Source organism: Nyctereutes procyonoides, unplaced genomic scaffold (genome assembly GCF_905146905.1).
Source record: "Nyctereutes procyonoides isolate TBG_1078 unplaced genomic scaffold, NYPRO_anot_genome, whole genome shotgun sequence".
Taxonomy (NCBI): Eukaryota; Metazoa; Chordata; class Mammalia; order Carnivora; family Canidae; genus Nyctereutes; species Nyctereutes procyonoides.
The window spans coordinates 29,473,336-29,500,345 of NW_026575043.1; the positions used below are offsets into that span (position 1 = coordinate 29,473,336).

Sequence of the window (27,010 nt, forward strand, 5' to 3'; positions counted from 1 at the left end):
AAAGTGAAAGAAAAGTGGAACCAGAATGCCAGGTGGACACAGGTTGAGAATCTATGAAAAAAAGCACTGAGGGATGGGAAAAGCAGTTCTTTCGAACCAACCATTTGGTCACAAAGATTAGTGTTGTCTGTTAGGATTGGGGAGGCCGTCCTGGGCATTGGCTGAAAGGGAGGAAACGTCCCAAGGGCGACAGTGAAGGGATAAGAAACATTGTGACTGGCGGAGCCAGAGTCTGGAGGAGAGAGGTGAGAGTTTGTGCTCAGGGGTAATCAGGGGGGTTGCTTTAGGAAGAAACTGGGGCACTTATCTGGGAGAGAAATATAATGATTATGTCACCACACTCGAGGTCCAGGGAAAGAAATGAAAACCAAGACATTAACTTTTTATGAAGCACTCAAAAGTCAGAAATGGAAATGTTCTTAAATAGCACAGACACTCCAGAAGATGTATCTTCTAAATCACCCTGAATAGTTCTTCATGAGCTGAGTTGTCTTCCCAGATCCTCACCCCCAACCCCTCGAGCCTGACTGCATTTGGAGAGGGAGCTTGTACAAGGTAATGGAGGGTGACAAGGTCAGAGATGAGGTCAGTCCTCACCTCAGAGGACTGGTGTCCCTGTGGGTAGAGGCAGAGGGTCAGCAGGGTGTGCACATATGGGGAAGGCCCCTGAGGACACACTGAGAAGTGCCTATCTGTGGGTCAGGAGGAAAGCCTGCACCAGAAACCACCCCTGCCGGCGCCTCAATCTAGGACCCCCACCCCACAAAACTGTGAAAAAGTAGATTTCTGTTGCTTCCACCACCCATCTGTAATAGTTTCTTATGGCAGCCCTAGCAGACTCATGTGCTTCCTCATTGGAACCTCTATAGATAATCAATAGAAGAAATAAGATAATCTGGTAAAATAAAACCTATTTCTGGGGCACCTGGGTGGCACCCCCAGCTGAGTGTCCAACTCCTGGTTTCGGCTCAGGTGGTGATCTCAGGGTCATGGGGTCAAGCCCCACATGGGGTTCCATGCTGAGTATGGAGTCTTCTGGAGAGTTTCCTTCTCCCTCTGCCCCTCCCACTCATACTCTTATGTGCTTGCTTGCTTGCTCGCTCTCTCTCTAAAATAAATAAATCTTTAAAAAAAAACAAATAGAAATAAGAAATATATCTTTTAAAGAATTGGGTTGACCATGAAGGAAGGACTTGAGAAATAGCAGATAATTGGTACTGAGTCCTAGCCCCAGATAATGACCACTTAATTTGCTTAAAAACAGTTTAATGGCTTTCATAGAATTCTATGTTCCCAGGTCATTTTCCTAAGGTTTTTAGAGGCAATTTTTAAATAGCCCATTACAAAAGAACAAATTGTTTTAACTGGTATTCTGACATAATTGATACATCTAGGTAAACTAAAATGCATCAGCCATGGATTTTTATGGTTTTTAATGTGGCTTATTTAGTTTTAGACAATTTTGATTAAAAAAATTTTGTCAGTTATGTGGATTTATAAATTGTAAATAATTTCTAAGGGGATAAGTTTGACAATATTTAATAGATAAATTATCCCCTGTTGCCATAGATCCTACTTTGAGAATAGGAAAATACGAAAGAGAAATGTCTATCGTAATTGGGAAAACAGACATCAAAGTGGTCTTAGAATTGAGAATCTACAGCATTATGGGGAAAGTTATTTGGTTACTCATATTTTGTTTTCATTGGGGAAAGTGGATTTTTTAGTGAAAGTATCAAAACTATATGAGACGTCTTATATATAAGACATCATCATTGGCTTTTATGTCATGTATTTTTGCCCCAGAAAATCAATGGCAGAAAGAATAATGCATTATTTTCACCTTTGTTGGTATGTATTTGCTATGATCAATAAAAGAGAGTTTCCAACACATACTTAAAATACTGCTGAACCTCACAAAATCTATCCATTGTGTGAACTGTCTGATTTAAGTATAGTTGGGATATTTTTTTTTAAGAAAATGAAACCAATGAATTTGTCATTTTAGGGCAATCTATTCTTAGAAGCATATTTTCCCCTCAACCTAAAAGGCTAACCTATCACATGAGATTTGATTCTAATATCTCCTGTTTAATTGACAATGAAATTTGTGCCACATTTTTCAGTCCTTTTTTCACTTTAATTGTGATTGGATTCATGGACATAACTTCTATTATAATCTAAAATAATTACCCTCATTTAATGTCCTAGATGTAATTTAATGATAAATCGCTAAGTGTTGCAAACCAAATCAGTCATATTTATACTAATGTATGTCTTCATCAGGATCCAAAATTTAGATAAGGAGTTCATTTAAATAAAAACCTTTGTCCTAAAAATTCATTATTCATATAGGTGGATGTTCAAAGAGGCACACAGATACAGGACTTTCAACTCATAAGCCATGAATTTTAAATAAAACTTTGCTTCAAAAGACTTAACTGTTAGCCTGTATTCTGGTCACACACAGTGAGTGAATAAATGAATGAATGAATGATTTATCCATCATCTATTCACTAATTCATTTCAAATTTCTCTCATATATCAGGCAATATTCTAGTTCCTAAAGAGTTCTTGATAAATAAGGTAGACTAGGTCCTCAATCTCAGGAGACTTAATTCTAGTCTGAGAAAGATAGCAGTTTTTAAACAAATTTTTTAGCAAGTGATAAACTGTGGGATTAAAATAAAATGGGTCAAAGTGATTGTCATGTTAAGTGAGGGTTTAGAGCTTTTACTTTGTTGGTTGGTCAGAGAAGATCTGTCTAAAGAGGACACACTTGAGCTGAGACCTGAATGGCATTAAGAAAAAGTCATGCGACGGGCCTGGGTGGCTCCATCAGGTAAGTGTCCAACTCTTGATTTCAGCTCAGGTCATGATCTCAGGGTTTTGAGATCAAGCCCTGTGTCGGGCTCCATGCTCAGTGGAGAGTCTGCTGGCTATTATCTCCCTCTCCCTCTGATTCTTCCCCTTTTCTCTTTCTCTCTCTCTTAATCTCTCTCAATGTCTCTCTCTCTCTCAGATAAATAAATACAATCTTTAAAAAAAAAAAAGAGAGAGAAAAAATCTAGAGGAAGAATGATCCAGGCAGAAGACAAAGGCCCTAGGGTTAGATGCAAGCTCAACACATTCTATGGGTCACAGGGAGCTTAATGGTAGGAGATACCAGGCAGAAAGATCAGAGAGGAGAGGCCTGATCATGACGTTTAAGATGATTAAATTATGTGTTTAAAAGTTTACCCTGAAAAAAAAAAAAAGTTTACCCTGCCTAGTAGGTAAGGAAAGGGGCAATTATAGCAGTTCTCAAAAGAGCAAATGGTGGCTGGAACCAAAGGGGAATAGAGAATTATTGAAGTTAGAATCACAGGACTTAGTGCCGGATTTTATGTGGGGTGGTTGGATGAGGAACAAAGGATGTTCTAGAACAGAGGTATGCGAACCTTTTCTGTAAAAGGCCACATAGTAATTATTTTTAGCTCTATAGGCCATGCTCTGTTACCAGTAGTCAACTCTGCTGTTCTGTGTAAAAGCAACCACAGACAACATATGAAGGAGTGAGTGTGGTTGTGTTTCAGTAGAACTTTATTTACAAGACAGGCCAGCATTGGTCTACAGGCATAAGTTTGCTGACCCCTGATCTCTAGACTAAGCCCTGGAAAGAGTAAGTAAGGTTTTCTGTTCTGGAAAACACTTACCATGCAGAGGCTAACAGAGGCTCTCCCACATTAGTGACACCATCTGAGATATGACAGTAAAGTAGGGTCCCTGGGCCTGCTGGAGAGAAGTCTTCATTACCCAGGGACGTGCATTCCCATTTCCCAGGCTACTTCCCACACTACCTGGAGTGACCCAGCAGGTGCCCAGAGTATGTGTGTTTCTTTTGACTTTCTTTACTCCCAGGTACAATAGAGTTCTTCACCAATTATAGACAGATGGGATTGGCATAGTCAGTGATTGTTCCCTGTTATGTCGCCGTGCTTTCTATTATTAATGCACCTGTGCTTTTCATAAATATTTTATATTGTAGCTAGTATGTTAATATTTATTATTTGTAGCTATAAATTCTTTAATATGCCATTCATTCTACTTCCTACTGGAAATATATAGAATTTTAATGTATTTCTCCATTTCACAAAGAAAATAAAGTTCATCACATATAAGATGATCAAATTCCAGGACTAGGGATCTCTTTTAAGTATTAGAGAAGTTGATAAAATAATAACCACTTCATTAGTTTCTTCAATATGCATTTATTATTGAGTGAATTCTGTGCAGGTGCTTCACTAGCACAGGGATACACGGTTAAAAAAGAAAGAAAAGAAAAAATGAAAACAAAAAAATCAAAAAACCCTGGACACCGAAGAGTTCAGTATCTAGTGAGGGAGACTGACCAAAAATTGGCCAAATCCAGAAGCATGCAGTAAGTACTCTAAAAAGACAAACACAGGGTATCGGGTAGGATTTAGATAGGGGCACGTAAGAGGGTGTGAGAGTGAATGATCTAAGACGGTGCTACTCCAAGGATCTATGCTCAGAACCAATTTTGTTTGAATTTCCAATCCATCATAAACAGATACTTCCGTGAGATAAAATAAAATGGAAAAAGATAAATGCCTGCTTTTAGAAACTATTAGATTGAACATACATAAAATCATGTTTCAGTAAAAATACCAGAACAAATGTAACACTGTATAAAAAGAAAAGAATCACAAAAGTTTATCACATTGTCATTGAAAGTGTGTGTATAAGCATTAAGGTGAAGAATGGTTATTAGAATTATTTGCAGTCAAAACCAAAATTTACATGTGACACAGCCATTCTCTGCTCTGGCTGCAATAGGTCTACTTTTAGAAAATAGTATATATGTCAATATTTATTCCAATGGGCCACATGTTCCTTTTCTAATCTACATTGGATTGATGGAAATGCCATTTGCAGGGAATGATGTATCTAAACTGTTTTGTGTTTTGTTTAATACACTGAATAAAGAAACTAGTCTCAAAAAGATGTCTTGTTAGAAATGCAAGAAGTTGTTTTTAAGGCAATTTCAAGATACTCAGGATATTTGTTTTTATCTTTCCCTGAAAATGGAACACATGATGTTCTGTTTTCATTAATCCTTCATTAACACTCAGTTCCATCCATTTATCCTGTAGAGTTAGGGTTACATCTAAATTATCTCTTGGTGAAAGAAATAGATTCTGGAATTCGTACATTTGGGGCTACAATTAGCAAACTAATCTTACGATATCACACATTTAACATTGCTCCTCTGTGTCTGACATCTATATAGTTTTTACCAAATGTTTCTCACCTCATGAATGTGGCAACAATTAAACAAGGTCTCTGCCCAGTTTAAAAAAAAAAAATGTGAGTCCACTGATTTCACCTGTGGATGTCTCAGTAATGTCAAGTTACTATAAAATTTTCTGAATTTAGAAAAATTTTCTAAGCTTCTCTACTAATCTCTACATAGACCAGTGAGAGTTTACCAATCATACTTTGAGAAGTGCTGAATTCAGTCAGGCTCAGATAGAGGTAAAATACATATAGGAATCTTGTGTATAATATTTATAAACTCATAATGGTTTTGTGGGAAATATCTCAAAATACAGCTTTTAAAACACAGGCTTTTATTACATTATTTATTAAGGTGGAACATAGTCTTCATAGTTAAAGATTGAAAGTTCAAAAGAGTAAGAAAAATAAAACCTCAAGCAAGAAACTATTGCAAATGTTTCAACAGTAAAATTATTAAATAAGCCAATCAATGAGATTGAGAAATTTAGTTCATAGTTTATTTCTACATAACCAAGGATGTCCTACACTATTGTTTGGGTTTTTGTTTTTGTTTTTGTTTTTGTTTTCATTTAACCATTGAGTTGGCTTTAGTATAAGCAGACACAGCCTGAAGTCAAGTAAGTACTAAAACAATACAGTTCCAACTCTGAAATAGAATTTTAAATCTCTAGAGGAATATGTGCCAAAATATGAATGCTTAGCTCAGGGTGATAGATTACAAGTAATCTTTTATTCCTTGGGGTTTTTTAATCCCTTTCAAATTTTCAACATCTTACTGTTAGGATCACACACACACACAAAAAAAGTAAATCTTAAAATCCAAAGTTAGTCTATGTCAGTTGACAGATAATAAGCCTAGACAATTCAACAAGACTCTGCTGTGGAGAAGACTAATTGTGCAGACATATGAGACACAAGAATGTGGTTAATGCAACACGGATTTTTGTTTCTCCAGAATCATTAATGAATTGAGAGAGTCCCTGAGATCAGTCCTTACTCTTGATTTCTTTGGTAATTTTTTTTTTTTTTTTTGCACCTGGATCATTATTTTCAACTTCTGTTTCATTTAAGGCATATAATTAGAATCTGGAAATGATTTAAATTTAAGGTGTATTATTTGTCATCAGTTTTCCGTAATAAATAAACCCCACTGAGATGTCCCATTTGAGACAGTTGAAGGATAGGAGTAAAGAATTGCATGGCCCTAAAGTAAGAACCAGATGCCAGATATAGTTTCAGGCTAGAAACCCCCACATGCTATGGACCTGAAGTGAGAAGACAGATACTTCAAGCGAGAATTGATGGTTTGTTTCTCAAGGCTTGTTGATTAAGCCCTTGTAGTCCATGGTAGATAAGGGGTTATTGTTACAAAGGAAACATAGAGACAAATATCTGACACTTTGGTATGTGTAATTTTAATTATATATAACATGTGCAGAATGAAATATATAAACGTGTAGAATAACATGTGCAGAATAAAAAAAATTGATAAGGAAACTTTGCTCATAAACGTGTTAATGGCTTTCTCTTAAATTACTACCCTGTCTAATTTTGAATAGATAAGATTATTTTTATGGATATTAGAGCCTGCCTTTTTAAAAAAAAAAAAGATTTATATATGTATTTATTTATTTGAGAGGGAGAGAGAGAGCAAGCAAGCTTGAGCATGAGGTGTAGGAGCAGAGGGAGAAGGAGAGAGAAATTCAAGCAGACTCTGAGCTCAGCATGGAGCCTGATATGGGGCTCCATCTCAGTACCCTGAGATCATGACCTGAGCAGAAACCAAGAGTTGACACTTAACTGATTTTGTCTTCAGGTGCCTGGAGTCTTCCTTGTGATAGCATTCAACCATTCTTCCCTTCCCACCTTGTATGATAATTGTTTCTTATCTCTATTAGAAAGCTGTACATTTCTTGAGGGTATATCTTATTCTTTTTGCATCATTCACAGTAGCTTGAGTCATTCCTTAGAGATAATAGGTATGGCACAAGCACACAAGTGAGTCTGAATAGACAAAGGATGGGTGGGTGAGTGGATATTTGGAAGGATATGAATGTTGGTTGGTTTTATTATATTTGGGGATCCTTTTCCCTCTAATGAAATATATATTCATATGGTGCTTGATAAGGTAAACCGTTGGTAATTATGACTCTAGTTATGAGTAAAAGAGTCAAACAAAAGTAACAAAGAGCCTTTTTTGAAGCCACAAAGTGAATTAGCAGATTTTCTCAATAAATGTACCAAAGTAATGGAGGATGCCTCTAATATCCTGGACTTAGCTAAGTAACAAATGTCCCAACTAATTTGAAACACTTTGTATTTTATTTAATACATTATACAATACAATATATTTTTAAAGGTTTAGCCAAGATTCAGGTGAAGAAAGTATAATGGTATAATCATATATACCTGTCAAAGTAAGAGAGCTTTATCAAGACTTCAGATAATGCTTGGAAAAAATTTGCTTAGCATTGTTGAAGTATTTGCAGTCATTTCTGGTTTTTAAGATATTACCTTTGGCTCGTTTTGACTTACAAACTTCTTTAACTGTTAAGAATAGAATAGCATCTTATTTAAAATATAATCAAGAAAAAAGCTGTTATAAATAAGTTTTGAGATCTCCCACCTTATTTTCAACTTGAGAAAAAAAATTATTCTAAGCGCTTTTATACAAGATCCCCAATTTAGTGGAAAAGAGGAGAAAAGACCATGAAGACTAAATCAATTAATATGTATTACTGAGCACATACAAAATTTATTAATGAAGAAAGTGCTTTATAAACTGTAAAGTGAAATGTAAATGCTGTCACTTTTTAGCAGCATGGGAAAGCTCATCTCTGGCATTTGGACTGGTTTTCTAATAATATAATAGCCCGTTTCTCTCTAGATGAAGTCTCATCATATCACAACCGAAGAACAAAATTATACACTTTTTAGACATACCACTGAGTAATCAGCTCCCTTCAAAAGGATGTTTTGGCTTAATAATGAAAGCATCTTAATAACTGAAATCATTACCCACTGAGTTACTGTCACCATAATGTTCTAAAACAGAAAAATTCCATAGGAAATGTGGCCTTTTAACTGATACTTTTGAAGGAAAATTTCTGTAAATACCATTCTCGATGTGAACATAACATTTCCGCCCCCTTTCCTGTCTTCCTTTCTTCCTCCTTTCCTAGATCCAGACTTTTCTCCTTCCTTCATCCCTTTTTCTGTCCTCTTTCCTTTCTTTTCCACCCACATTCTTGCACGTGTGTTCAAACTACCAGCATTATACCTAAAAGGGATTTTCCATCTGATCTCTCTCTACCTCTGTGTGCTCAACTAATCACATTTTATCCGCCCCCTCTAAGTGTTGTGAAGACTTGTTAAAACCAGATTTCACATCCCATGAAAAGCAAGAGGAAAGTTGCCTGATACTGCCTCAGCATGCAATAAATTTTGCTGTTGAAATACACGGAGTGAAAGTCTCACTTTAATTAATGAGTGAATTTATTCCAATTTAATTAATGAGTGAAGCTCATTAATGTCTTCTTCATTTATTCCAGAGTATGTCTGGCATATATGTGAAATGGGTTATTTTACAATGCTAAAATACAACTCACACATAAACTGTTGAGTTTATCTATAAACAGAACTAAATGTCTTCTGGTCTCCCATCCTTGTTATAAATGATAAAAAAATATTTTATAGTTTTTGCTCATTAGCTGTTAAAAGTTTATAAAACATTGTGTTATAATCCCTTTATGAGTAGAACAGCAAAAATCTTTCCTTTTAATAGTCAAGAAATGTCATCGGACTTGATAAGTATTTAAAAAGACACCTGATACCTATAGTAATACTTTTCCAAATGCCTCTTTGATGAGGGGCCATACAGATGGCAGGTGTTCCTGCAGAATATCTGTGAGAGGGAAAAATGCGACACTAATTAGTTCATGCTTGCACCAGGAATGATAAATTCTATAATACTATCAATTAAACTTACTAAGATTCTTAAATTATTCATCGCAGGGATCCATAGACAGAAGCAGCCACTTGGAACTTAACACAACTTAAAAATTCTACATTTTCTTCAACTTTTATTTTTATTTTTTTTTTACTTTTTATTTATTTATGATAGTCACACACAGAGATAGAGAGAGGCAAGGCAGAGACACAGGCAGAGGGAGAAGCAGGCTCCATGCACCAGGAGCCCGACGTGGGATTTGATCCCGGGTCTCCAGGATCGTGCCCTGGGCCAAAGGCAGGTGCTAAACCGCTGCGCCACCCAGGGTTCCCCTTCTTCAACTTTTAGTTAAGCATAATGGTTGACTTTACTGTTTGAGGATGCTTAGACCATTAGCAGGATGGCTTTGTTCTGGGTTTGAAAGAACGTCGCTTGTCCAGGATTGCTTTCTAAATATCATTTGCGAAGGACGTGTGGTTCCAATTTCAAAGACAAGATTATAGTCCTGGGTATTTTACTTTAAAAAGAAATTCCGTTACGTTTAATCTATAACAGTGTAAACACAAATGTTTTTGTACATGGGTGCCACACCCCTGCTTCACCTGTATACGTGTGTGCATATGTGTATTGGGCTCTGCCTGTGTAGGTGGATAGGTAGGTATTTCATGATGCGTGTACACGTAATGTACTATTATATGTCCATGAAAATAGTGCTTACGAAGTTTTTTAAAAAATTGTACACTTAAATTCTATAATATGAAGTTAAAAATCAAGATATTAAATCATCTATCATAATGTCATAGATGCTTTAAATAGACATTACAAGTCTATGCATAGCAACAATAAAGCTCTGCCTAAAATAAAGTAAAAAAGAAATACGTAAAGATATTACCATTAGTTATTTGTGGTTAGAGAACAATGAGTGATTTCTTAATTTCTTCTCTCAATTTTTAAAAGTTTTCTGTAATAGGGGCATATGGGTGGCTCAGTCAGTTAAGCATCTGATTCTTGATTATGGCTCAGGTCATGATCTCAGGGTGGTGGGATTATCTCTCCCTTCTCCCTCTGCCCCTTCCTCTGCTGGCACGTGTGCTCACTCTCGCTGTCTCTCAAATAAATAAAATCGTTTTTTATAAAAAGCTTTTCCATAATAAATTGATTACATTTTAAATGAAAAGCATTTTCCTTAATTAGAGGAAATTTATTTCAAAAATAAGTTCCTATCATATCAAGATAGGGGCCTCTTGTGAGTTCATATCATTCCCTTCATTTTTTAAATCTAAGAAGTACAGAATTTAAGTAAAAAAAAAATTAAGAAATAATCATTAGCACCCCAAGAAAACTCATATTTTAAATCAAGGATACTTAAGAAAACTTACATGAGAAAGTCACACTTGAAATACTTCTTTTGTTCATTCGTTTTAAATGTGATACTTGTCATTGGATATGACTAAGCTTTAACAAAAGTGGATATAAAGAGCTCATAACCATTCTAAACGTGTTTTTTTTTCCCCCAATCAGGCTCTACTTACTTTTAAACTCATTTCTATGATTAGATGGTTTCTGCTTTTTAAATGCTGTAGAGCTCCACCAGATGTAGGGTTTTACATTTGTATATTTTGTGAATAGGAATTTCAAACTGCCTTTTCAAAAAGCGATCCATGTTGTTTTAACCAAACCTAGTAGGATGGACAGATTCTTTTACATTACAAAGATTTCATCCTTATCTCATTTGTCATCCATTCACCCTCTAAATCTAAATAATATCCCATCCTGCTTATGATATATTTAAGTCCAATTAGATGCAAAGAGGAATATCTTTTTTAACTACTTAAACTCAAAATGACTATGAGTGTTAAAAATTTAAGAACACTGTCTGAATGCCTTTGAAAAGCTGTTTTCGTGGTTGTTGCTTTTTGGTTTTACCACATTATGTTTTTGGGTTCCTGTCATTGCCTTTTCAAATGGTTTTGGATGTGGTCATATTAAAAAAATATCTGAGTATTGTAGGTATTGTAGAGGACAGGAGTGGGGATAAGGCGACATGGACTGTGGTCCTGGATGTGCTGCAGAACTGGAGTCATCCTGCACACGTAACTTACACCTTCTGTGGTTAAATTTTATATTATCCATGAAAACAGAAAATCAACCAGATATTACTGATTTTCACAGAAAAATACTGTGTTTTACTCAACAGTGGAAGCTTCATCTAGCCTCGGAGAGTTTCTCTAAATCATGATGGAGGCATTCTATGGAAGGTGGGGGAATTTTGCTATTTAAAGAACAATGGCAAAAATCCCATTGAAAATTAATCTCAAGAATCATTATTAATCATTTATTTGATCATTATATGTTTTTGAAAGTTGTCTAAGGACCATCACCAACTGCAGGCTCCACTCACTTGGTGTTCATGACCGCAATTCATCACAGAAAACTTGACGCTCTGTGGTGCTCGATTCTTTTGCCTCTTGTTACATCCTTTAGGTCCCTTTTTGGATTAGAAATCTGTGCTTTAGCTCAGTGTTCCAGTTACCCTGTCCTCCAGATGAGATCACTACCCAAAAGCCGGAGTTCATGGCTGCCCCACCTCCTTTCAACGGGGCCCCCAAGCAACCACCAAGTTCCTCTCTACACATTAACCCCCCCCCACACACACACACACACAAACTCTCAAAAAAAAAAAAACAGTGCCTGTGAAAGTGGTTAAGCAACATTTAAACTTACATCGACAAATACCCTATGTTTCAGGATCTGATCAGGCATCTTTTGTTATTTAATACAAGACACAAAGGCATTTCCAGGCTTTGAGATTATAGAGATTGAAAACTAGGATGTGATTTCTTACAGCACTTTCCCATTTTCCATACACATGTTAGACATTGCTAGGGATTTGATGGTCGGCATCATGGCACAGTGATTTGGATAGGAGCCACAGCGCAGGTTTCTGGGGACTGGGGGAGAATGCTGGCCTCCTTCCCCATCAGCCTCACTCCTCCTGGCTGTGTGACTTGATGTCAGTTCCTTACCCTCTCGTGCCTTACTACCCTCATCTATGCAGTGGAGATAATACCGACTCATGGGACTGCTTGTAACTATTTGTTATTACCCGGCAGGCAAGCCCCTGTAAGGCAGCGCCCTGATTATTATGTGAACACTTTGAAGATACACTTTCCCTTTGGTCCTCTGTTCAGTCTACTTTGGTAGCGTTGGGGGTTACTGTGTCTGGTTGCATTTCAGTAATTTTCGAGGGTGATTGTCGTGTGTGTGTGTGTGTGTGTGTGTGTTCATTTTGAGCTAACCCTATAGTATCTTATAGGAGTTGACATTCCTATAATTCTCTTCTGTTCTTTCCCTCTCTTCTGCATATGTATTTTGCCCTTGAAGATTAGTTTACAATTCTGTTAGGTGGCAATAGTGATGCTTGTCTTTTACAGTGTGTTAGAGAGTTGGCATTACTCTATGTTCAAGATAATTGAAAGGATAGTGCATACAGTAGACATTCTGTAACTGGTGGATCATGTTATTTCCCTCGTAGAAGTGACCCATTAACTTTGTGATATATCATTCATGTGTCACAGACTTTATTCCATCCTTTCTTTTGGACATCTGCTTTGGCCAGATACAGTTCTAGGTGTTGGGAACCATAGACCCAAACAAGACGGAAGGGGTCACTGCTCTCAGAGTTCATTATCATTATCTGGTAGTGTGTTTCTTAATAATGTATCTGAATTAAATGTTTGAATTCAGTTTTACTTAGATCCTTTTAGATTGTTTCAGTATACGGTTGACTAGGTTGTCATTATAATGACTCTGTAGAGGGTTTATCCTAATGTCTGTGTTTTTCCCACCAGCTCTTTCAAGCATTTGATTGGAGGACTGGATGATGTTTCCAATAAAGCATATGAAGATGCAGAAGCTAAAGCAAAGTAAGTGACAGGTTTTTTCCCCCCTTTGACCTCAATCTTGATTTTTAAAAATTGATTTTGAATAAAAATAAGATTGTTTCGTGGTACTTAACAAAGCCCAACACTCTGACAGTAAGAAACTAACTGCTTAAGAAGGGGGGAAAAAGGAAATTTCAAGGAAATGATTACATAGTAGGCTTAATATGCATCTTCTTAAACACAAAATCTTAATTTTGGGGAGGAAAATAATCTCAGCAAGGGAAAATGGTAAGTGTAAAATCCAATATAAATAATTGAATCCGAACACATTATTTCTCCCATAGGAAATACTTTCTGAATGAATAGTGGTTGTTGCATTCAATAGTTCAATTATATGGAAAATGATAAGACTGGAAATATTTCCTGGTACAAATAGATTGTTGCTTTACATTGAACTGCAGTGGCATGAAGGTATCAGAATGAGATGAGACAGTACATATCCCATTAATTCCCATTAATTATCATTTCTGTATAACAAAATACAATTTTTATCTAATATTTCTACCTTTAAGACAAAGCTTGAAAAAAAATTAAAAAAAAGACAAAGCTTGAATTTTTTTGATAAAGACTTGAAATTACGTGAGATTGGTCTTTGCTGAAAAAAACTTATAGGTTACTTTTAAAAAGTGATGATCTTTATAATCCTCCCCTCTTTTCTCCACTGAACCAATTTAAGTATAAGCAAGTCAATATTGATATCTCACAGGACACCTGAAGGATTAAACTGACAAAAATGTATCAGTAAGGAGATAGTTCAGAGGCAGAATTTGCTTGGTTTTGTAGTAACCCCAAAGGCAAAAAAAAAAAAAAAAAGAAAAAAAAGTGCTTTTGACTTGAAAATCTAAGATTAAAAATTGGGCCTAGACATAAAAAATTAAGTACTATAGTTCATTTTGGCTGATAAAATTCTATTATTTTCAAAGTCGTCTAAATATAATCATGGTTTTTTTCTCTCTATATTTACTTTCATTTCCTTTGCTCATTGGAGGGACACAGACCTCTATCTTGAGCTTTGACGGTGGCAGGGCCTCTGCAGAGATTTGTTCAGGCAATTGCACCAGCTGGTGTTAACACCAAACTCCATACGGTCATGGGGATTGCCTGTACTGTGGATGATAGATATTAATTTTCTGGTTTTCTACAATAGATTAAAATACACATTTATGCTAAGTTTAGACTTTAGTTTCTGGTAGTAGCACTAATCCTACTGAGGTGGAAGACAGGCCATTTAAGATTCTTACCAATTTTAAGAATCCTAAAACTCCCTTTGTTATTACTGGACTTGATCCTTAGAGGCACATTTGCTGTATAAAAACTCATGTTTATAATCTATGTTAGCATGTTTTTTCTTGAGTATATATACTCAATTAAGATTGCCATGGGTCATTTCATATACATATATATCGCATCATATATGTTTTGTGTATATAACTGGTGGTAATCTTCAAAATTTATCTAAAATCTGCATGAGCAGCAACTGTCTAAATACTTTTATTAGAAAAAGTCAGAGGTCTTTTAAGGTAAAGCATTCTTTGGTCTGTTTCTGTTTCTTGCTAAATTTTAGATTGTTCTAATGAAAGTTTTTTATAACTCCTATTTGCCCAAAATTGAGTCCAGTCATGGGCTTAAAACCAGTCAGTGATGGGCAAGTGTCCTGAATTGGCTCTGTCCTTCTCAATGTCCCACTGGCTTTATAAAGATAACCGTGTGGGCATCTCATGAGTCCTGGTATTTGTGGGTTCACTTGCACATGCTTCCATCAAAAGTAACAAGGTAAATAAAAACACTGAAGTCCAGATCAGACAATTACAAGACAGGAAAGGTGAGGGTACTTGTCATATGAAAAATATGATTCTGAACATGGGGCAGAAGCCTCGGGTCCTGTTTCTGCCTCTGTCATTTCCAACCAAGTGATCTCGGTCATGAGTTAACAGTGCCTCTCAATGTCCTATCTTACCTTTAAAATGATATTTCTATGATTTAATTGATGGCAGTATAATTACTTTGTAAATTACAAAGGGCTATAAAAACGAAGGATATTGTTGGTAGAAGTAATCGCTGGAAGTATACCTTAGTGCATTTGATAAATGGCTTGGGGTTCATAGCTAATTATTGCATACTGATTATGTAAAACTTCATGGGCAGGAAGTCTTTACTCTGATGTAGACAGACTACTCTCACTTTGGCAGCATATCCTGAAATTTAAACTAGCCTGGAAAATATCCATAAATATAATTTTTGTAAAAATGGTAACATTTAGTTAAAAGAAGATTTAGAGGCACCTGGGTGGCTCAAATGAGTACAGTCATGTGTTTTAATTTACAATCTACATCTCTTGATCTGAAATACAGACTCAAAGACCTTGCACTGACTCTCTGTAAAAGTCAGCTCAGGTCTTGATCTCAGGGTTGTGAGTTCAAGCGCAACCTTGGGCTCTGTACTAGACATGGAGCCTACTAAAAAAAAGGGGGGGATCATGATTAAAGACAGGCAATAAAATGACTATTTCCATCTAAGTGGCTCAAAATATTGTTATCTGAACCATACATTTGATAGACTGGAACTTAGTTATATTTATACATGAATAGAAGTTGACTAGTAGAGATTAATTTTTTTTTAGTTCAGGGCACATGTGTGGCTCAGCAGTTGAGCACCTACCTTCAGCCCAGGGTATGATCCCAGGGTCTGGGGATTGAGTCCCACATCGGGCTCCCCACGGGGAGCCTGCTTCTCCCTCTGCCTGTGTCTCTGCCTCTCTCTGTGTGTGTCTCATGAATAAATAAAATCTTTAAAAAAAATTTTTTTTAGTTCAAGTAATATTAAACCTAAATGAATGCACAACCCACCTTCCATAAGAGTGATTATTACTTAGAAGATGGGAATACCTTGATGAAAAAAATGTCTAAAATCATTGATCCTAATTCTAGAGAAATTGGTAAATGTAACTTTATTCCACAAAATAGCCAAATACATACATACATTGATTCTGGCAGAAATCTTTGTCATCCCCTTTACACTGTTATCATCTTCTAGCTTTCTAATAAGTACTTAATATCTGAAGATTTCTGAAGTTGAAAGTATCATTTTAATTAGGTATCCTATCACTCAGAGGCAAAGCTTGAACTAACACAATGAAATGTCTATTTGTGTCAATGCTGTTGTCTCTTTATTAGATCTCTTCCCCTTAAGTACCTTGTCCATTTATCTCATATTTAAGGAACTTCTAAGATTTGCCATTTCAAGGGCCATGGACATGCTCTAATTGTCTAAATTCCCTGGATAATTGTAATGACTCTCAATTTCTATAAAGATCCCAAAATCTATACCATTTAGAACGGAGTTGTTGATTGACTCCATCGTGAAAGCTTTATTTTTTTAAGATTTCCTTGATTTTGCAGAACCCACTAAAGATGAGATTAGTATTTCTAACATTATCACGTTATTTATCCATGTGAAATTATTGTTGGTGTTGTGTCATTGACTATGCCTATTTGGGTTAGAAAAAAAAAATAAGAAGAAGAAGAGGAAAAGACTGCTGAAACATCAATTCAGTTGAGACATTTAGAAGGTCAGTTGTGAGAAACTCACTAGCTGGTAGCATAATCAGGCCTCAGATGCAGGATGGTCTGCAAAAGGTACAGAGCATCACTTGCAGAAACACCGTGGTGAGTTCTCAGCGTGTGTGACCGGTGGGGAGGTGGGCCAGAGAGAAATGTCCCAGTGAGATGGTTCTCAGAACTCCTCTGTGCTGGATGTGTGCCTTCGGCCTGCTTCACGACATGTATTTCCTACAAAGAAAATTATTCTTGACAGAAACTTTACCTTGATGGCATATTTAAGCTTCTCTTGATTGCTGCTAATTATCCACTAAGGGCTTCTCTTTCCAAAATACGAAGTTATAATCACAAAGCCATTAGAAGAAACAACAGCAGATCAAAGTTAAGCATCATTAAACCTTATTTAGAGCAGAAAGTAGCATTTGTGATGATAGGTACATGTTATTTTCCTTTGAGATTATGTCTTCATTTAATAAACATTTAGAAATTTACTTAATGATGAGTCAGGAATTGTGCTTTACAACGTGCATATTGAGTAGAAAACTCGTTTTCTGACACTATGGATCTTGCAGTTCTCGAAGCTCTTTGGATATAGATTTGTAAGTGCATTTATTTGTGATCTAACTTGATTCTCAATATCATTCTCCACAAGGAGCTCTTTCTCATGGCAAAATTTACATAAACCTCCACATGAGTCCACTCATGTTTTAATCTATGTCGTCACCTGATCTGAATTATAGATTTAAAGACCCTGCACTGACTCTCTCGCCCCTCACGTATGAGCGTTAACCACGGTTGTTCACTTTGACTCAGGCACTCATTTAGCCAACAAATATTTTCTGCATCCCTACAAAATGCTACATATAAAGTAGTGAATAAAATGGGCACATATACCTTGCCTTCATGGTGATAAGGCCCAATGAGGAGGAGAGAGACACACATATTAATGATGCTGGGAGGACTTCCCTGAGGAAGTGACATTTTATCTAGATTGGAGCTGAGTTCTGAAGAATTAGCTGGTGTTGGCTAGGCAAGAATTAATTGGTATTACCCAGGCAACTAAGCACAGAGAGCATTGTAGCCAGGGAAATAGCATTTACAGGGCCCCCTAGGTAGGAAACAAGACTGGCTATTCAAGAAACCCAAATACCATCAAGACTGGGACCTTGAATGTAAAAGTCAGAGATCAGATGTTAAGGATTTAGGAAAATCACTTTAGGCTTGTCAGTTACGAAAAGAGATAAGTTGGTGTATGTTTTAATTGAGCACCCTTTCCTCAGCATTTGGAGGAGTATTGAGTGGAAGCAGAGAACCCACAGTATTTTCCAGGGAACGGTGATGGTAGATAGGACTAGACATAAGAGCAGTGTGAACAGAGAAAGATATGGGGGAAACCAGTAGGTATCCTTAAGGATGTAGATGTTGGTGATGAAGATGAGCATGGTCAAGGATGATGCAAGGATTTGGGGTCTAGAAACCAGAGGGAGACAATGGCATTCACTAAAATAGAAGGAAAAAGAGAAGGAACACACACACACACACACACACACACACACTAAAAAGGAGAGAGGAGAAGTAGAAGCAAAGCCAGATGCATCACAGGAGCCATGAACAGGGTGCGTTTCAAGCATGAGGGAGGAGACGATGATGCTGCATCCTGTCAAGAGTTCTAGAGCGTCGGTTAACAAGCACCAATCGGATCTATCAAACCACTGGTCCACGTTCACTTTAGGATGGGCAGGGATGGAGTCCCCTACCATGGACTGAAAATGAACCTGAAATGAAGAAACAAGGGTCAATGAGTTTCTATGAAATTTTAGGAAATGTCAAGTAAAATAGAAATGTGTAGGGGAAGGTTCTGGATCCTCCGTATTGATAGAGAAAGGAGCATGTTCAGTCCAGGAGAGGAGAGAGTAGAAAAGTCTAGGCAAGTGGGTCTCAGGTGCTTTTAACTGTCGTAGACAAAAGCGGATTTTGCGATGATTTCTTCCTTAAGTAGATTTTTATTTTTTTGTTTTAATTAGGTAATATTCCTTTAGGTTTAAATGTTATCCCCTCTCTAAAGAACCTGTAAACATTTAAAATTCTCCCAAGAGGACTTAATATTTTTTTTTCCTGCCATCTTAGCATGAATATGTACATAAGCTCCTCTTCCTGCAGAGACAAGTGGGGCCTCCCCCTGGGCACAGGGAGGAGAGAGAGACCCTGATCAAGGAGCCCCCAAAATGCCCAAAGATGTAAAGATGCCATTGGGATCACCATCTTGTCCTGCTCTGCTCCCCTCACTGTGCACCTCTCTCTCATTTCCACTTACTCTCCAACTTGTCCCGAAAAATGGATTCTCAGACTCACGTAGTTCAGAAAGAAGAAAAGTAAACCAGAAAGCTGAAACCGTGGTGGGGAGCCGGCGATAAGGAGTGTGCAATGCAGGCTCCTCTCATCAGGGTGCAAGAAAAAATGAGATGCCCCCCAAAACAGGTGGCAGGATTGACCCTGAAGCAATGCAGTACTGCAGTCCCTTCCTCAGACTCCTTGCAAGAACCAGAGAACATTCCCTGCATACAGACCATTCCTTGGCCCTTCTGGCTGAGTCCAGATAAAAATTTTACTCCTCCTTCCATAACAAAGTCCTCCAAAGCTCCCCTTCTGTTCACAAGTTCATTTGCAAAGGAACAGGTTAGTCTGGTGTTTTCAGAACAGCTCTGGGTGCAAAGCCTCATTGTTTGACACATGACGCAGCACAAATGTTCTCTTCCGTTACATCTCATTAGCAGAGACAACTCTGTAGCTGCTCACCCTGCTTGTCGTGGGGCAGGCCGTGGCTCTGTGCTCTTTGGCAAGTCACTCAGGCCTTTGGAAATCCACTCGTCAGAGGCATCTCAAAACGACAAAGCTTTGCAAATCCCAACAGAGGTCTGCATTATTCTTAACTTCTCCCCCAATGCCCCAGGGCTGTCCAGGGTGGAGCAAACATGAGATTCTCTGTGCACAATCAGAAACACATGGGTTTGCATGTGTGCAACACCCCAGCTTTGAAAATTTGAACTTTTCTTATGAGGGCTTCTCTGCCAAGCATTTTAGGCTACAGATCTTAGTATCCCCACAGTCTTATCAACCATTTACTTAAACTAAGTGGTCTTGATGGAAGCAGTTCTCAGGGAAATGAGCCTGGAAAATTGTTTTTGCCCCCTGTGGGAAGAATTCAAGTGAGCAATACGCCAATTAAATGGAAAGAACACCGGATGGCTTTCTGAAATCGCCCTCAGACCAGAATGAGAACTTGCTGACCACTTCCAGGGTTCAGTAGTCAGAAGACTGTCCCGTTCTCTGGGCAATAAAACCCGTTTTTCATTTTTCTGGCAGGGCCAAAGCACAGGAAGGAGACTGAAATTTTCAGCAGTCGGGCCCTGGATGAATACAAGGGCTCTCTGCTGTGCGAGTGCTCTTTGGTTTTCAAAATCCAGCACATGCAGTCAGGGTGGGAGGAGGCATGGGCCCATTTCTAGGGCCCCCAGTGCTCACAGATCAAACCTTGGCTGCAAGTTGTCACTCGAGAGCATCAAAGGCAATGTCTGTTGAAGCCATGGTGATACTGATTCAGTGGCTCTTTTATGCAATGATTTTCAGGATGAAACAACATGGCCTTGGGTAGGAGTGTTTCTTTTTTGTTTCATTAAAAATTGTGAAACATTCAAAGGCCGTTTATTAATTTCTCCTCGGCAGCATTTATCTGTAGGCTCCCTGGGTAGCAAGACTTCATAAAGGTGACTCCTAGAATGTCCTTGCGCGCGACCTTTTGTAATTGACACAGCAGAGGACTGCAGATAATTGAAAATTCTAACACGGCTGACTTGCTTGGTGCATGCCGACCAACCATTGGATTCCGGGCTGTTTCCTTGTTCTGAAAGGAAAGGACCGTGCTGGACAACCACAGTGGGAAATGACTTTCAGAAGTTCAAGAGCCCGGTAAATCATGAGGATGATTTGGTCCTATGTGGCAATGAGATCAGAGTTGTCAGAGCCCAAGAAAGGGAGCAAGCCAGTGCGTGTGCCTTTTCCATGTGCCGACGTCCCAGAGCCTGTTGGTGGTACGCTATTTTTTAAAAAAGCAGGATATAGTCATGCCTTGGATAGTCCTTGTGTTCTCAGCAGTGGCAGCTGAAAAGTAATAATCTTCAACTAAAACATCTTTCCCTCTGCAATGCAGGCAGTCTCTCTCCCTGTTGTGAAGACAGCATATGGCATAATGCTAATGCGGCCTTGCATGTGAAGTTGAACCATTCTCAGGAGAAAACCTTTAGTTTTTTGGTTTGTTTGTTTGTTTTTACATTTTTAAAATTTAACTTCAATCTGCCAACATATGGTGTAACACCCAGTGCTCACCCCATCAAGTTGCCTCCTCAGTGCCCATCACCTAGTTACCCCATCCCCCTGCCCACCTCCTCTTCTGCAACCCTTGGTTTGTTTCCCAGAGTTAAGAGTCCCTCATGGTTTGTCTCCCTCTCTAATTTTTCCCCACTCAGTTCCCCTCCTTTCCCTTATAATTCCTTTCACTGTTTCTTATAAGAGTGAAACCATATGATGATCATCTTTCTCCGATTGCCTTTCTTCACTCAGCATAATGCCCTCCAGTCCTACCCATGTTGAAGCGAATGGTGGACATTCATCCTTTCTGACGACTGAGTAATATTCCATTGTGTATATACCACATCTTATTTTTTTTAAAGATTTTATTTATTCATGAGAGACACAGAGAGAGGGGGGCAGAGACACAGGCAGAGGGAGAAGCCGGCTCCCTGCAGGGAGGTCTACATGGGACTCGATCCTGGGTCTCCAGGATCACGTGCTGGGCCAAAGGCAGCGCTAAACCACTGAGCCACCTGGGCTGCCTATGTACCACATCTTCTTTATCCAATCATCTGTTGAATGAAAACTTTTGAACCTAGGGAGATCAAGGCTGATGGTGTCAATAGAGGTCCCTCTGGTGAGGCCGTGTGCACATATGAAGAGGGTATGGATTAGGGAGGTGTGGGTCTTAGGCACAGCATGGCCCGCGCCAGCTTCTCCATGTAACCTTGAACCCAAGGTCTAGCGCCTCGCACTAGCATCCCTGGACCGGCTTTTTTTCTAATCTGTAAAAACAATCATCTCAAATCCTTAGAATGTGGAAGTTAACAAGCCATACCTTTAGACAGGCAACTTCCTATTACATAAACACTATTTCCAGGTGTGCTGTGTTCTAAACTTATAATGAAGACATCTTTGTGGTGGTCAACAGAAGACCGACTCCTAAAGGTTATGGAATAACTTGTGGGTCTGTATTTTAATAGAAGGCACTAAGCTACATTTCTCTCCCTTCGACTCTGAAAATATTGCTGTTAAGTGCTTACTCTATTCCAAATATTTAAATTAAAATTGATGCAGTTTTGCTTGAAGTGGATTCTGATCACTCATAGTAGTTAAATAAATTAGCTTTTAGAAACAGTGGTTTTCATTTTCACCATTATACATACAATTTTCTCTTGCCAATATGACATTTAGATATGATAATAAGCCAGGCTATCTTTCAATAAAATGCCATTTGAAAATTACAGCGTACCTTGGAAACTGGAAATGTTATACCAATACTTCTCCCATGAATCCCTGTAGAAAGAAATGATTTTTAAATAATGAATTAAAATGGCAATGTCAATTGTTTTAATGCAATGAACACAACACACTATGTTAATTTATGTTTCTAAATTGTTATTTGAGGAAGATGTTATTTGAGGAAGATGAGACATCGTGGAAGTGAAGTATGACTGCTGCTCACAGCCATTTGTGTGTATCACACTATTTTCCCCCGATGCATAAATTGCAAACATTAGTCAATTCTGTAAACTGTATTAATTACTTCAGGCAACCAGCTTATGCTCTTCTATGTCAGATATGTTGGGGTATGAAACAAAAGCTGTCACTCTAATATTCAGAAACTGTGCAAACATTTTAGACAACTTAGATTACTGATTAAACATATTGAATAATAATGATCCTAGGATCCTTGAAAAAGGGATAAAGCAGGTTCCTAAAATGAAGAATTTAAGGCCACTTTTCAGTTTAAGGACTTGGAAGTATGACTCATTGGGTGTATAAGTAACTCCTCATTAGTTTTCCCAAGGATTTTTTTTTTTTTAACTAATACTGATGTTTTTAAAGTGCTGTGTGCTTATTATGGTGGTCAAATTGGCTCATCAAAATGTCACAATTTACTATACATCCATTTTACCGAAGACAATCTTGTTCAAGGATCTGTCCTCCCAAATCAAGATCCCTTGCACCATACTATTCAGTGGATTAATTTCGCACACTCCTCTGGATGGGACTCTCTTTATTATATTAGTTGGACAATTGCCTTAATGATGAAGAATATTCTTTAGTCAATATAACAACTCTTCTTTCCAAATGGGCTCCAAAATTTTCTTTCCTTTTTTTTTTTTTTTCAAAAAGTTGTCTTGAGACAGAAAGGCCATTAAACATTAAAGTGATAAACTTTATCAACAGACAAAATATAGACAGTGGTTTTTTTGCTTTTTTGAGTTTTGGACATGAATGAGGAGAGTAGACGAGCCCCTACCTTTGGAGGGCTGTTGACATACACGTTGATTAATATTCCCTTCCATACAGAAACATGTGATCAGAACAACAGCTTTACATGCCAGTGTCCATAGGGGAGCGAGTAGGGAGTGCAAGGAATCAGGAGCATAAGTGAAATGATTCATCACTTATCAAAATGTGATTCCCAGAGCTCATTTTTTTTTTAAAAAAACCCAAAGATACAGTAATTGCATTATACAGGGTATGTTTTTCCTAGCTCATATTTTCAACTGTTGATTGCATTCATGAGCCACACTAAGAAACCATAGAAGTCCAATAAGAATATTTCTTCCTCTAAAAAGCTCAACATGTTCCAAACAACTAAATAGATGTTGTTCAAAAACTAAAACATCTTATTCCTTACTCTGACAAAAAGGAAGGCACACTATCTTGCCTTACCCAATTTCCTTTACATTATTACTTAAATGCATCTTTAATACCATATTTTGTCAGTGTTTTCCTTTTTTAATGTTCTATAAATAAATAAAAATGAAATAATGAGAAATTGATAGTTAATAAGAATTAATGGTTAATAAGAAATTAATTTTACTAATTTGGACCTTTTGAAACTGCCAATAGTTGACCATTTTTAGCCTATTAAAATAGCAATCTCATATGGTTCAATCTATGATTTCAGAAATAATGTCTGATGCCTTGCTTAGTAGAGTACTGAAGAATTAGCCCATTATTGTCCACTGTCATGCTACATTATTTACTTTAGATATTCAGAATTTCCTCCTAGATATGTCAGTCTTCAACTGTGGTCACCACCTTGAAATTTTAATAGTTTCATAAGCATTATACCTAAATCAGTTTTTTCATAAGCTTGTTTTGTGAGCCTCAGCCTTTTGCTATTTTTGTAAATCTTGGAAATATCACGCAACTATGCATATAAACAAGAGTTTTTCAGTGTCAGCACTACTGACATTTGGGGCTGGATAATCCTTGGTTGTGGTGACTGCCTTGTGCATCAGAGGATGCTTAGCAGCATCCTTGGTCTCTCCCCACTTCTGAGCTCTTTATTTTCCACCCTTCCAATGCCAGATGAGTGGGATTTTTCCACACCAACAACCAGCTCTCTCTCCGGATTCTGACTGAACATCCCACAGTTCCAGTCAGTTGTGACACTCATGACCAGGAGTCAGCACATACCCCACAGGTTATGTGCTTGGTCCCACAAGATTGCCTCCACTCCAGACACCACTCAGTCCTCGACGTTATCACCTATGTTCTGACCAACTGATAAAAATTCACGGGTTCCCATGACCTCTTCTTCGACTTCTATAATTTTTTAGAATGGTTCATAAAACTTGGGAAAACAGTTTATCTACCATTACCAGTTTATTACAATGGACACAACTTAGGAACAGCCAAATTGAAGGCTGGCATGGGCGGGTGGGCACAGAATTTCCATGCCCTCTCTGAATACATCACCCTCCCAGCATATTGGTGTATTTACCAACCCCAGAGCTCTCCTCATCTGACTGTTTAGGAGCTTTAATGGAGACTTCATTATGTAGGCAGAATTGATCAGATCATTGGCCACTGAAGATGGAAGTCAAGCTCTAGGGCCTTAGCCCTCTCCAGTTGCAGGGGTGGGAAGGGCTGAAGGTTTTGACATTCTCATCTGGCCTGCTCTTTCTTGGCCAGCCGCCACCCTGAAGCCATCCAGGAGCCACAGCCACCATCATCATCTCATTGGCATGCCAAAGACCCAGTTCCCATTCTAGAGAGTTCTAGGGCCTTAGGGGCTCTGTATCAAGAACCAAGGACAAACACCAAATATATAATATCCCATTACATCACACCACTAGAAGCCAATAGCATATCCTCCACCCACCTCTCAAGTCATGAAAATCAAAAATGTCTTTAGAAATTGCCAGATATTTGCTGGGAGGGAAAGAGGAAAGGACAAAATTGACCCTGATTAAGAATCATTGATATAAGTAGGAGGCAAATAAATACAAAATTATTGGGAGGGGCACTGAAATTATATTCGTATCAGTACAGACCTTAATCAAATGTTGAAAATGAGCCTTACTTCCCTATAGTTTCACTTCCAGGAGAAAAATTTAGGTACAAAAGAAAGTATCACAGTTGCCATCAGACAAGACTTTTGCTCCAGAAAAGCATGGTTTGCAAAACTGTGATTAACTCAAGTGCTAGAATACAACCAAATTATGCAAAATAATTAATCCACATTCAGTTACGATTCCTAGGTTTCTCCCCAATACTCAAGATTTAAAAAAAAAAAATTCTCCTCAAAGAGCAGAATTTTAAGCATTATGGGACAATTAATTCACCAAGAAAATCTGGCTCACCAGGATGCTAAAACTTTATTAGATGCTTTGTTGTTACTGTTGTAAGGTGCTAGACTTTTTTTGTTTTAAGATGTTAGAGTTACTGGGTTTTTACAAGCTGGAAAGCACTGCCTGTTTGTTCTGTACATTGTTGACTGACATTTTTCACATTAGATTCTAAGCCACTATAGTAGTCTCAAATGTAATTACTTTGTGTACAATACAGTGTTCTTTCTATTCATACAAACCCTTGGGTTATAATAGTTAAACATGGCATTGCATTAAGATGGAAAACACAAAAACAGGTTTTAGGTACAACAAACATCTATAATAGAAGACTGGTATTACATTGGTAATCTGACACGAGTGTATATTGTTAAATTCAATATCCTACAAAAGAGGATGAATGTCTCAGAGGCAACATAAAGGGTGGTTTTGAGGACCAGAAGTCACAAATATGACGGCCTCTCCAAGCAGCTGCATTTTTACAAGTTCTGTCCACATGGTTTCATTAACGTTTAGAAATAAAGGGCATGACATTCTTTAAATTCCACTTTTGTGGTAATCACAAACAATAGATCCTGCCAACACAGTGCTGTGTGGTCCTCCTGGCACCCACTGACATGACGACTATTCCCCACATGCTTCAAGGAGCCAAACAGCCGTGAGTCTAGCTCCCTGCTGATTGAGGAAAGAACCAGAATCAATTAGAATCGGCCATGTCAATCCTTGAGGTGTTGTCATCTGTGCATCCTTGGCAGAAAGCAGATGTTTGAAATGCAGAGGATGTTGGGATTTCTCTGTCAGAGAAGAAGGTATGCAAGGACTAGAAATACAGATGATCTGGGATTATTTAAAAAAAAAATCCAAAGGTGAATAATAAAATAGTAGTCTCCCGGATTGTTATAAAAGAATAAACCTCGGGATCCCTGGGTGGCGCAGCGGTTTGGCGCCTGCCTTTGGCCCAGGGCGCGATCCTGGAGACCCGGGATCGAATCCCACGTCGGGCTCCCGGTGCATGGAGCCTGCTTCTCCCTCTGCCTGTGTCTCTGCCTCTCTCTCTCTCTCTCTCTGTGACTATCGTAAATAAATAAATAAAAAACCTTTAAAAAAAAAAAAAGAATAAACCTCTAGAGTTTTTTTTTTTTTAAACTACAGGTTAAGAAACCCCTAAGGAATATTGAAATTCATGTCGCTAATCACGACCAGCTTTTATTATTCCATATACATAGTTGTATTGATTTTTTTCCATTATGTTCATCTATACATGTAATATATAGGATATATTTTCCCATATATATATATATAATGGGTATAAAGGGTAAG

The 27,010-nt window shown here is 37.8% G+C and overlaps 1 protein-coding gene across 5 annotated transcripts in view; it reads left to right on the top strand.

Moving 5' to 3' along the window:
- PRKG1 (protein kinase cGMP-dependent 1) overlaps nt 1–27,010 on the top strand; it is a 1,197,536-nt gene that overhangs the window by 1,067,022 nt on the left and 103,504 nt on the right. For all 5 annotated transcript variants that reach the window (XM_055322712.1, XM_055322713.1, XM_055322711.1 and 2 more), the window contains one exon: nt 13,102–13,176. In XM_055322712.1, coding sequence (XP_055178687.1) covers nt 13,102–13,176 — 75 coding nt within the window. The remainder of the gene's footprint in view (nt 1–13,101; nt 13,177–27,010) is intronic.